This window comes from Capsicum annuum, chromosome 9 (assembly GCF_002878395.1).
Source record: "Capsicum annuum cultivar UCD-10X-F1 chromosome 9, UCD10Xv1.1, whole genome shotgun sequence".
NCBI lineage: Eukaryota > Viridiplantae > Streptophyta > Magnoliopsida > Solanales > Solanaceae > Capsicum > Capsicum annuum.
The window spans coordinates 67102232-67115934 of NC_061119.1; the positions used below are offsets into that span (position 1 = coordinate 67102232).

The window sequence follows — 13703 nt, forward strand, 5'->3', positions numbered from 1 at the left end:
ATGAATTACAAACTTAATCCAAATAACAATCATGGATACACTTTAATTACAAACATGGAAATCATAAAAACCAATTACTTGAAGTTCAAAAGAGATTCTTGGACTCCAAAGGTTGAAGGAACCCTTGGATAAAAACTTTACATAGCTTTGTTGAAGAATTTCTGAAAGTTTATGGTGGAATCTTATGCCTTTGATTTGAAATTGAAGCTTTTAGGGTTTTGTTCTTGAGAGATTTGAGAAAGAATGACTATATTTTCTCTATAAAGTGTTTAATTTTGTGTTTTGAGGGATGAGGGTTGAGGAAAAAAGACCCAAATACCCCTAAGAATGCGGTCTTTTAATGACTGAAAATTGCACCATGAACATGCAGACCGACGCGCCGCATCATTAGCATTGATACGATAGCCAATGCATCGCGTCGAGTCTGCATCGACTTACTGTAAATTGATGATGGGAGCTGGGAAAAATATTTATCAATGTGATAGTCGACACGGCGCACCAAGATCACGTTGATCCACTGTTTTAAGATTTTAAAGGAGCTTCAAATAAAGTTTGAAAAATCCAAAACTTGTCCAATAACACCTATGGACATTCTTGATGTTGAATCAACCTAAACATCAATATTTAATGGATGTAAAGATCACAAAATAAGATTTCCAACCTTCATAGGCTAAAATGACACTAAGTCTGAGTACTTAGCTAAAATATTCTAAGTTTGGGACCCCTTGACAAGCCTAAAGGACTAAATTTAGTTCAGGATTTTGTGGGGTCTTACAAAAGCACGTGTGGAGGAAAAAATATTTCTCCAACCTTAAAATTCAAATCGAGTTTTTATGGGACAATACAGAGATTCGAGAAGGTCTAAGTCAATGATCCTACCATGAACAAGAGATAATCCCTTTATAGAGTGAAAGAGAGTTTTGTTTGTGGGTCTCTAAAAATTAATTTTCATATTTAGAGAACTATCAAAATCGAACTTCACTTTCTTTTTAGGACTCTCAGAGTCATCACGGACAAGAGAACACTTACTAGAGTGAGAGCAATTAGAAAAGGCTCGAGGATGAATTTGATTAGTGAAGTTTGAGTCTAGGGGGACTGGGAAGAGGCTTTCCCTTTTTCTTTGCCATGAAAGCTTTTCCTATTTCTTGGAGTGGATATCTTGAAGCCTTTGGCCATTATGATTATAGAGAGAGAGAATGAAGTTAAAGAAAAAAAGGAGAATCAAATATATAGAGAGGAAAAAGAGTGAATCGATGCAAGAAGTGTCTAAAAAGTTGCCCTGGAGATCGGAGAGGCGCCACACGTGTCTTCTACAGAACTTAGAACAGACGGCAAGAAAGGAATCAATGGACTAGTACATCAATCAAATCAACATTACTAAAAAACCACTTTCATACGCAAATTATATATCAGATATGAAAGAATATTTTTCAAAAAGATTTTTCAATAATTCCAAGTGATTTTCTAAAAACACAAAATTGTTATTCTAGCAGGGATTTAGTAAAAATATTTGCTAACTGAAAATCAGCTAATAAATGACAATTCATTATCACTTTTTATCACATGATCTCTAATAAAATAATACTTAATATCAATATATTTTGCTCTAGAATGATGCACAAAATTTTTAGACAAATAAATAGCACTCGAATTATTAAAAAAAATATTCACAAGTTTAAAAGATAAATCATAATCACTTAGTTCATAAGACATCAAAAGAATTTGAGTACAACATAACCCAATAGCAATATACTCAGATTCAATAGCAGATAGAGAGATGCAATTCTGCTTCTTGCTATTCCACGAGATAAGATTTTCTCATGAATTGACTAGTACCCTTGATTCTTTTTCTATCAACTTTGTTACTTGCATAATTTTCATCTGAGAAATATTTTAAAACAATCTCGTTTGACTTAGAATACCATAAGCCATAGAAACTATTGCCAGTAAGATATCTTATAATATGTTTTACAGCAATCAGGTGAGTTTTTTTAGGAGCAGACTGAAACCTGACATATTTACAGACACTGAAAAAATATCAGGTCGACTAGTTGTAGGATACAAGAGAGAGTTAATGATACCTCGATAGTTAGTTTCATTGACATTCTTTCCATTATTGCTTGATTCAAGAATACAAGTAGAATGCATAAGAGTATTGGATGGTGTAGTATTTTTCATCTCAACTTTTTGAATAAGTTCTTTGATGTACTTACCTTGGGAGATGAACGTACCTTCAGTTGACTGATGGATTTGTAATCCCAAAAAGAATATCAATTCTTTCATTATGATCATTTCAAATTCACTTTCAATTAATTTAAAGAAATTCTTATATAAAGTAGCATTAGAGCTTCCAAAAATAATATGTCAACATAAATTTGAATGATCAAATTTTTGGAGGATATTTTTTTGATAAATAGAGTTGTGTCAATTTTTTCTCTTGAGAAGTTATGATCAATTAAAAAATCGCTCAGTCTATCATGCCAAGCTCGAGGAGCTTGTTTTAAATCATAGAGAGTTTTTGAGATTTTAAACACATGATATAGAAATTTAGGATTTTCAAAATCTGGGGTTGTATTACAAAAAACTTTTTAATCAATAAGACCATTTAGAAAAGAACTTTTTACATCCATTTAAAATAATTTAAAACCTTTATAGGAAGCATAAGCAAGTAAAATTTTAATGACTTTTAACCTTGCAACAGGTGCAAAAATTTTATCATAGTCAACTCCCACTTGTTGCGAGTAGCCTTGAACAACTAAATGAGCTTTGTTTCGCACAACTTTACCTGATTCATTCATGTTATTTTTGTACACCCATTTGATTCCAATGATGGAGGCATTGTTTTATTTAAGAACAAGAGTCCACACATTGTTTTTGTCAAATTGCTCAAGTTCTTCTTCTATTGCCTTGAACCAATTGTCATCTTCTAAAACCTCATTTGTTTTCTTTGATTCAAGCTGAGATATGAGGACAATATTTACATTTCTTTTGATAGAAGCCTTAGTCTTCATTCATTCACTTGGTTTACCAATAATAAATTTCTTTCGGTAGTCAGTACTATATCTTGTTTTGATGATAATTAGCTGACAACAAAGGACCAGGTCCCTAGGTCTTCATGAATTCAGTACAACTATCACATGTCTGCGCATATTTATCTGTTAGTGTAAGGTGAGTTGTGTATCAATCAAGACACTTGGCCCAATTAAAATTCTACCCTAATCATTATCCTACTATAAATAAAAAAGAATGCTTCTCAATTCAATGGTTTTTTCTATCTAATTATTGAAAGAAGAAAAGGGCAAAAACTCAATATTGCTCAAGTTTTAAATTTTTACATGCTGAGAGAGTAATTATTCTTGAGTCAAGTCTTGATTTGTAATTAAATTACTCATCTTATAAGAGTAATGCCTTTCTTGTGTCTTTAGAGTGCTTAAATAGAGTTACCTGAGTTGATATTGATTAGAGTTAATCAATACTGAGAGGAGGTCTTGGTAGAGTTGTCAAGGTGAGTTTGTAATAGAGTTATTACAAATACTGGAGCTTAGAGCCAAGCTGCAATGGAGTATGTAATCATGAGTTTAATTATAATAAATTTTTGAGTGCTTCTGAGGGCAAGCAGTGTTTTTTCCTTCCTTGTGCAAGGAGGTTTTCATGTTAAACCATTGTATTCTTTATTTTTCTACAAAATTTTATTTCTTTACTGTTGTACTATTTTATTATTGTATCTGACTATAAGGGACCTGGTACCTCATAAGGTGGTACACCTCCCCCCACTCCATGATTCACCAGTTAGGTTCACTTCTCCATTCATTTAGAATAGTTTCAGGTGCAAATAGTTCATTCAAAGTAGCAGCTGGTTGTTCAGCCTTAGTAGTAGTAGAATTAGAGCAAAACTAGCTTCAGTTGAGAATGATTTATTTATTTTAACCTGCTCAACCTCATCATCTATAGTGCTAACATTCTTTAGCATTGTTAGTATCATACAAAAAATAAATAAATAGATTCTTCAATGTAAAGAGTACGCTTATTGAAAATTCTATAAGATCTACAAGAATTGAAATATCTTATAGGAGCATCTTCAGCGCTTCGTTGATCAAACCTACCAATGTTGTCCTTTCCATTGTTATGAACAAAGCATTTAAATCCAAATGCTTGAAAGTACCCAATTGTTGGTCTTTTGTTGTTCTAAATCACGTAAGGAGTTTTCAGAATTGGCCTGATGAGGCACCCGTTTAAAATATGACAGGAAGTGTTGACAACTTCTATCCAAATATATGTGGTAGAGAATGTTCACCGATCATGGTTCGAGCTATGTCTTGAAGAGTTTTATTTTTTCGTTCAAGCACATATTTTATTGAGAGATCTTGGAGTAAAGAAGTTATGAATTTAACCATGATCATTATACAAGATTTTAAAATCTTTATTTCAAACTTTCCCTTATGATCACGTCTAATAGCAGAAATATAGTAACCTTTGTCGCTTTGAACCTTTTCATAGAATACTTCAAAATTCTTTAAAGTATCATCTTTATTAGCTAAAAACATGACCCAAGTAAATAAAAAATAATCATCAAAAATTACAAAAGCATATATTTTACCACCAATGCTACCATTTTTAGTGGGACCAAATAAATTCATATGAAGTAGCTGCAAAGGTTTAGTTGTAGCTACAATATCTTTAATAGAAGGAATTTGTAATTTGCTTATCAAGCTGACAGGCATCACAAATGTGAGTTTTTTTAAAATTAAAATTTGAAAGTCTAGTAACAAGTTCATGCTTGACTAATTTTCAATATGCCTCTAACTTGTATGACCAACTATTCTATGCTAAATCTAGGAATCCTCAGAGATGGACGCGAGACATATATGTTCTTCTGTCTTTTTGATGGAATCTAGTAAATACACATTTCTGTGTCTGTTTCCAGCAAGAATTTACTTTTCATAATTTTCAATTATGCATTCTTTCTTTTTAAACCTTACCGCCAATCCAATATCACATAATTGACTGATACTCAATAAATTGTACTTCAAATTTTTTGATCAAATATACATTAATAATATCACATGAATTATTAAAGAATATATATAGTACTAATACCTATTACTTTGACTTTGAATTTATCTCCAAAGATGATGGAACTCTATCAAAATCAGTTACTGTTTTAAATAAATTCTTGCTTTTAGTCTTGTGATTTGAACATCCACTGTCAAGATATCATTTTCCTTTACATTTTGAGTGGAGTTCCTGCAAAATAAATGTATTACTTATTTCTCGATATTTAAGTATTCTTGGGTCCCTTATGATTAGTCCTTGAATTTGTTGACTTAGTTTTAGGTCTCCAAATTCATTTATCAAGATTTCTAGAATAAAATCTGCAATTGTAATATTTATGATCAGACTTCCTACAGTGATAACAAAAAATATAGTTTTAATAAGTGATTGTATAACAGGTATTATGACTGAGTCCTATGGTCGACTGACTTAAGTTAGTTGACCTTTGAGATTTATCACTGCTATAATACTTGTTATAACAGGTACTACAACTGTAACTGCTTTCTTTTGTTGACTTACTGTAATTAGTTGATCATTGAGATCCTTCACATCTAGAATATCTATTATCATGCATACCACTATCAGATAGGTCAATTGACTAAGTTGTGCTAGTCAACTGATTTGATCTGACCATACTATGACTGAAAGATTTTTCAAAGCTATTAATTTTGATTTTTAAATCACCAAATTCTTCTTGCAAATAATCTTTTTCAGTTTCATAAACTTCAAGTTTAAATTCTCAGTCTCTTGTTTATCTTAATAAAATATTTTTTTCATCATAAGCTTTATTTAAATCAACCATGGCAAGGTCTAGCAAATTTTGTAGCTTAGAAAAGTCATTACTGGAATTGGTTCTTACTAGACTAGATTCTCCAACTGTCATGAAACAACAGTCTTCAATATTATTATTTTTATGGTCTAATTGTTCTCTATCTCCCCAATAGCTGAAGGCCTTTCGATTTCCTTTAGAGGGCCCTCTTCTAGATTTTGGACAATCATAAGCAGTATGACCATATCTACGACAATTATAACACTTACCATCAATTCTGTTCTGATCAACATGTTATTTTTTCCTTGAGTAATTTGTTTTTTTCCTTTTTTGATTTCTGAATTTTTTGTGATTCTCCACAATTGTCCTTGTGATGAGAGCAAATTCAGCTGTATTCAGGGCTTCATCTTTTTTTTTTCTTTATCTATGTCTTTAAATTTCATAATTTTCTTCTTTTCATCTTGCTGTTGATCTTTCTTATTAAGCTGAGCCTTTTCAAAGGCAATGAGATATCCTCATCTTGTTTAAATTCATACTTTCAAGAGCCACAATTTTAGAGAGCCATTGAGGAAACAAACTTTTGAGAATTCTGGTGATCTGATCTGCTACAGGTTAGGTTTTTCCCGCAGCTTTGAGTTCTTCAACAATTTTGCTAAACCTAACAAATGTTTCTTCAATGGATTCACCATCCTTCATCTTGAAAAGTTCATAGTCATAGACTAATAAACTTACAAGAGTTTGTTTGACCTTCTTAGTTGCTTCATATGTCACTTTCAATTTATTTTATATTTCTTTATTAATTTTATAGCAGGAGATCTTCTCTTATTCTTCAACGTTGATTGTATTATACAAAATATTTTTTGCCTTAAAGTTGATCTGAATGATTTTTATTTATTCATCAGTATAATTCTCCAAGAATGGAATGTTATTAGTGGATTTCTCACCATTTTCTAATTTCTTTCAATCTTTATCCTTTCTTGTAGAAACAAGTGAAAGATCACCAAGTTTGATTACCTTTAAACTTTGACATCATAAGACTGGATGAAAGTATTCATTCTTATTTTTCAATAAGAGAAATATTTTCCATTGAAATAAGGAGGTCTAGTTTGAGATTCCTTCAAAAAATAAAGCTCTAACAATCATTTGTGCCATGATCTTTCCCACTTGCTGTTAATAAATAATTATGAGTCTTCGCTCTGATACCAATTGAAAGTAGTAAGAGGGTGGGGTGAATTACTTATTTTTTATTAGATAGTCGACTTTCTTAGACAGATAGTCGACTATTGATGCAGTAAAGAGAAACTCAAAAAATAAATTATTGAAGGTAAATAACACCAGAAATTTAATATTGGTTTGGACCTCTAACAGGTCTTACTCCAATCTCCTTGGGTTGTAAGAGATTCTACTATTTCTTTATCCATAAGATCAATTACAATGATTAAGTCAAGTTTTTTGGGTATGACTCATCTCTCTTTCTTTCTTTCTCACTTTGATACAACACCTCACCAATTATGTGTTTCTCTACTTTCATTTTTAGTACACAGTAAATTTTAAAAGAATACAATGCTTGAGTAAAGTAGAGCAAAAAACTAGAGAAGGTTGAGACAAAAGTATATCTCTTCCTTTGACTTTCAATGCTTATATAATAGTGATTGAACTACTACTAGCTGTTGGAAGTTGTATATAGAAGGCAACCCAAAATTTTTTTCTTCTTATGAAAATGAATAAGGAATATTCAATTTCCAAGAATAAGTAAAGACTAAAAGAAAAATCTAACTAAATACAATTTATACATAGAAGAGAGACGCGAAAATTCTATGATTTAAGCAGTTCATTTAATGAAGCGAATCTTTCTCCTTTTATGGAATATCTTCTGATATTTTAAAATATCTTATAAGTTATTTTCTTCATTTTTGAGTACTAAAGAGGATTTCATCTGATTCTCCTTCTTCCTGAATTTTTTGTAAATCATTCAACAAAACTTAACATTATCAATATATTATACATGTTATATAATGGTGTCAACTCATGTGTCAGCTTTCTTTGCTCCTTTTGTTCATTTTCCTTTCTGTCTACAACATGAACAAACAAAGTTGATACTATATGTATATTAACAAAAACAAACCAACCTCAATTTCTCAAGGTTAACAAGTGATCATACAAATTATTCTGTTCTGACATTCTGTTTTACTAATTTGAGGATGCTCAATTTTAACATTATAGTAGGCGATACATATTGATTTTATATATCATGATTGCCGATTCAATTTTATTTTTTACATGGTATTAAGCAATGTTTTAATTACTTTTATCTAGTCGAGTGACTTATGGGTACAAAATATTGCTTGCTCGTTTATGCAATTCTACCTACTATGTTTTATTAATTGAAAAGATTAAAAAAAACATCACGGGTATAAAGTAGGAGGATTTCATTTTTATGTTTGTTTCGGAAAGGTGACTATGAAAAAAACTTATATAAAGTGGATAAAGAAAAAAGAGACGGTGGGTTACATTATAAATAAGAACTAAAGAATTTTAGGCTGACAAGAGAATGGGCAATTTGTGAGTGGTAACAACCTTAACAATTACAAGTCAAGTCACTAGCCCTCTTATATTTCTTTCTAATCTTTTATAGTGTGTGGGGTGGGAGAGGACTGTTTTTTTCATTTGGTCCCTATTGAGGTGATGTGTGATCTCCCACTGGCCATATCATATCCACATGATCAAACTTTCTTTATCCTAGTCACCCCTGTTTTCTCTGCCACCTAAGCTTCACCCTTATGCAATGATTTATCTCTAATCTTCAACAGGGCTTCCATGTATAGGGGACTCTATAATCACACCCCTTTATTCACTATAACTCTCTTGAATAATAATAAAAGGCTTGTCATTGAAGTGGAATATATATCTGATATTCGAATTCGAATAAAAAAATTAAAGAGTGGAAAAACTAATAATTTTTTGTTAAATACTTTAGTACCTTATTTTGGTTCAAAAGGAATTGTTTGCTGAAAAAATTGTGTGGGGGTAAACGAATTAGTTAAATTTATGAAATATGAACTAAATATAAGTTTCCTTTAGTCGAACCACCAAAGCAGGGGCGTTTATAAAGTTTACATAGCTCTGAAAAGAAGAAAAGTATAAGAAATTAAAGGAAAATTCTAATGCTTTTTCCATAGAAACTCTAAGAAAAAGAAGATAAAAAATTTATTAATAGAACTTTGAAATTTCTAAATACCTCATACATTTGATAGCCCCTTTTCTAGGCCAAAAAAGTCGATCCATCGCCTCAACGTGGAATAACTATATGTTAACACTAAAAATCATGGGCATATGAGCTTTGATATTGCGCTCGAGGTTAATTGGGGGCAAGTTGACGCTAAGCTCAAGATTGATGATTAATCTTCCTGAGGCTTTTAAGAGGAAGATACATCTATAAAGTGGATTGCCTTGCACATATCGGGTTGGTGGGCGGGTGTTCCTGCAGGTTGCCTGGTCATGGAGTAACCTTAGCTGCAGAGTCGATAACTGTCCCTATCATGTTGGGGATGAGACCCTCAAAATTATTCAAAGCTCAATTAAGCGTCTTTCCAATTCTAACTTAACCGCGTGTCATGGTTAGGTTTTTTTTTTTTTGCTAAAATCGATTTCCCCCTACAATCGGTAACAAATTAAGCCAAAATATAAATAAAGTGACCAAAATAGCCACCTCTTTAATAAGTTACCAAAATAGGTCAAACGTAATAAATTATTACGTTTTATCTTTTTTTTTTTTAACGGTGAAGTAATGGAGTTGCACAATAATTTTTTTTGTAAAACATAATAAATTATTACATTTTACACGAAAATTTAAAAACAGAAGTGTATTATCCCATCACCAGCTTTTAGTCAAATCAGTAAAATTTTTGTAAAACATAGTAAATTACTACTTAATAATTTATTACGTTTTATACGAAATTAAAAAAAAAGTAGTGTATTGTTCCATCACCAGCTTTATGCCAACTTTTAGTCAAATCAGTCAATTAGAATTTTTTTTTTGTAAAAGGTACGAATTTGTTAGATAAAATTTATTACAATAGTGTATTGTCAAATCAACAGCTTTATCTCAACTGTAAAAAATTATTACATTTAACACAAAAGTAAAAAAGAAATATATTGTCAAATCAACGACTTTATCTCAATTACAATTTATATAAATTCTAACTTTTTACAATTTATACAAAGAAAAAAATAGTGTGATCTCTAATTCACCGCTTTATGTCAGCATCATCTAAATTTTAATATAAAGTTACCATTCATAAATTATAGTGGTAACTTTTTATTAAGTTTTTTATCAATTTTTTTTAAAAAGTTATTGCTTCATTTTGTCAAATCAAGTATCACCTAACACATTTTTTTGACTTCTTCTTTCATAAATTGTATTAAAAAGTTACTTTTTTAAGTAAAAAATAAAAGATGTGTAGTTACAAATTTCATTTTATTAAAACGTAATAAAAATTTTATTCTTTTCTAAATTTGTCAGGTGAATGTATAATTATTGATGTGATCTCTCAGACTGAATAATTAAAAATGAGTATTCAAAAGTTACGTTTTAAAAAATATTTTATATTTTTAAAAATTTGTCAGATTATTTATAAATCGTAACAAAAAGTTACGATTTATATAAATTGTAACTTTTTGTTACGAGTTACACGATTTAACTAAAGTTGAGATAAAGATGGTGATGGGATAATACGCTGTTTTTTTTTGAATTTTTCGTGCAAAACAAAACTTTTACTGATTTGACTAAAAGCTGGTGATGAGACAATACACTGTTTTTTTTATTGTTTTGGAATTTTGTGTAAAACGTAGAATAATAAATGATTATGTTTTATAATTTTTTTAAAAACGTAATAATTTATTTTATTTTATAAAACTTTTTATAAAACATAATAATTAGTTACGTTTTATATAAAGTTTTTTACTGTGCAACTCCGTTACTTTACCGTTAAAAAAAGGGTAAAACGTAATAATTTATTACGTTTAGTCTAACTTGATAACTTATTAAAGATGTGACCTATTTTGATCACTTTATTCATATCTTGACTTATTTTGATTTCGAATTCAAGAATAAATTTTAGTCAAGTACTGTACACAATTCATTCCCGTTGAAAGGTAGCTATTTTCACAAGTAATTATTTTCATGGTTGAATTCACCAAATTTATGCTATCACCTACGGCTTGGTGAAATTCGAATTCTTGAATAAGTGATTGTTATATTAATCATATATGCATATTAATTATTGAACTTTTTAAATGCATATCTTCGATTCTTGAAATTTTATCTCAATGTTAAACTTTAAACGTAGAAAGAACGAAAATAAACATGCTATGGTCGGTTCATGAAGCATATTCAACAACCATTGCTTAGTTTATACACTTTATAAAATTCACATACTAACCTCCCTCAAAACTATAATAGAGAACGAATTGAGTTAATATTATTTTTGTAAGATCCAATAATTGAATGGTTAAGTATTAAATTATCAAAAAAATAGAGGGCAGACTTTAGCTTATGATTTGAGAATGACCCCTTGAAAAGCATTAACTTCCCACCTTCTATCACATGCACCTTTCATGTGTCACTGCCCAACACTTCTATATAACACCTCTCCCCTCCCCTCTCTCTTCAAACTACTTCAATATTCTCTCATTACAACAAACAAAATACTACTACTACTACTACTCATATTCAAAAAAAAAAAAAAAAAAAAACCAAAGTTCAAATTCAAATTAGAAAGAAAAAACTTGTGAACAGCAAAAATGTTTAGTTTCTCAGAAAACGATTTCTTTGCCCGGAGATGTGTTTGGGTAAATGGCCCCGTTATTGTTGGTGCCGGTCCATCAGGACTAGCTGTGGGAGCTTGTTTGAAAGAACAAGGAGTACCTTGTGGTATCTTGGAAAGAGCTGATTGTATTGCTTCTTTGTGGCAAAAAAGAACGTATGATCGGTTGAAACTTCACCTACCTAAGCAATTCTGTCAATTGCCCAAATTCCCATTTCCAGAATACTACCCTGAATACCCAACTAAGAGACAATTCATTGAATATCTTGAATCATATGCCAAGCACTTTGACATTAGCCCACAGTTCAATGAATGTGTGCAATCTGCTAAGTACGACGAGGCTTGTCGATTGTGGAGGGTGAAAACTGTTTCAGCTGATGGCTCTGAAGTTGAGTACATTTGCCAGTGGCTTGTTGTTGCCACTGGTGAGAATGCTGAGAAAGTTGTGCCTGAAATTGATGGGCTAAAAAAATTTGGTGGTGAAGTGATTCATGCTTGTGACTATAAGTCTGGTGAGAAATTCAGGGGAAAGAAAGTTCTTGTTGGTTGTGGAAATTCTGGCATGGAAGTGTCACTTGATCTTTTCAACCATGATGCTCAACCATCAATGGTTTGTCGTAGCTCGGTAAGTAATTAATACTGTACCAAGCTTTGGAATGAGATGGTCACAGTTTTGATAAGAGTAGATTTCTAATGTACTTTCTTTTGTTTATTTAGGTTCATGTTTTGCCAAGAGAGATATTTGGGAAATCAACTTTCGAGTTGGCTATGTTGTTGATGGCATGGCTGCCACTTTGGATAGTTGACAAGATTTTACTCACTTTGACAGGGTTCATTCTTGGAAACATTGAGAAATATGGACTAAAAAGACCATCAATTGGACCATTACAACTCAAGAACACTCAAGGAAAAACCCCTGTTCTTGACATTGGTGCTTTGGAAAAAATCAGATCCGGAAAAGTTAAGGTTATCCCTGGACTCAAAAAGTTTTCATGTGGCACTGTTGAACTTGTCACTGGTGAAATACTTGAAGTTGATTGAGTTGTTCTTGCTACTGGCTACTGCAGCAATGTTCCATACTGGCTACAGGTGAGTAAGTGTTCTATTTGAAAGTTCTGGAAGTTTCTATTTATTTAAAGTAAAAGGAAAAATAAAATGCAAGATTTTTTAACAGTTGACAAATATATTTTTGTTATGTTATACAGGAAAGTGAATTTTTCTCCAAGAATGGGTACCCAAAAGCACAATTTCCTAACAACTGGAAGGGAAAATCCGGGCTATATGCAGTTGGATTCACAAAGAGAGGGCTGGCTGGTGCTTCTGCTGATGCTATTAGAATTGCTAAAGATATTGGCAAAGTCCACAAAGAAGATCTCAAGCAAAAGAAGCAAAAAGTTCCAACACACAGACGTTGCATCTCAACCTTCTAAGTAATTAATTAATTCATCAAGTGAAAGACAAAGAAAAATTAAATTAATTTCCCTTCTTTTTTTCTTTTTAACCCACGGGAATATTAATTAACATAAAGAGGAGAGGTAAAATAATTGTGTAAAAAGAAAACATATACAAAAAGCCAGAAGATAGCCATAGGTTTCAGCCCTCTCCAAAAAGGCCCAGGTTTTGCTACAGTTTGGGCATTTTGTATCAAGGATGTAGAGGCGATTTAGTTCCTCTTTTTTCTTTTATTTTGTATTTGCTATTTCATACATACTTGTACAATCATTACTGACGAATTAATTTCAATGACAATTCCTTTATGAGTTCTAATTTCCATGTGTGGATAGTGTTTAAGCCTTTTTTACGCTAGCTATTGGCCTTGGGACAACTAGAGCGAAGAATCTATAAGGAGAACAATTACAATTATAACATGTGTAGATAAAAATTGGAGTTAATACATAAAAATGACTCTAAATTTGATACCAAATTATAATTTTGATTTTAAACTTTGACAGTGCACAAATATGACCTTTAACTATTCAAATCTGCACAAATATGACCTCCAATCCTACGTGGCAAAATGCGTGTTCAACACGCAAAACTGGGTGCGTCCAGCTTAA

General features: G+C 31.3%; 1 protein-coding gene across 1 annotated transcript; it reads left to right on the forward strand.

The window, feature by feature from the left end:
• The first annotated feature begins 11381 nt into the window (after positions 1 to 11381).
• On the forward strand, positions 11382 to 13371 carry LOC107842047 (probable indole-3-pyruvate monooxygenase YUCCA8). The gene is made up of 3 exons (XM_047396706.1): positions 11382 to 12271; positions 12364 to 12735; positions 12852 to 13371. Exons 1-2 carry the CDS (start codon positions 11624 to 11626, stop codon positions 12685 to 12687), a joined length of 972 nt encoding a protein of 323 aa, XP_047252662.1. The 5' UTR covers positions 11382 to 11623; the 3' UTR covers positions 12688 to 12735; positions 12852 to 13371.
• The last annotated feature ends 332 nt before the right edge of the window (positions 13372 to 13703 follow it).

Excerpts from the sequence above, each read along its gene's own strand:
- LOC107842047 (XM_047396706.1), top strand. The coding sequence starts at position 11,624 with ATGTTTAGTTTCTCAGAAAACGATTTCTTTGCCCGGAGATGTGTTTGG. Across the intron at positions 12,272-12,363 it reads CAATGGTTTGTCGTAGCTCG|GTTCATGTTTTGCCAAGAGA; the intron begins GTAAGTAATTAA and ends TTGTTTATTTAG.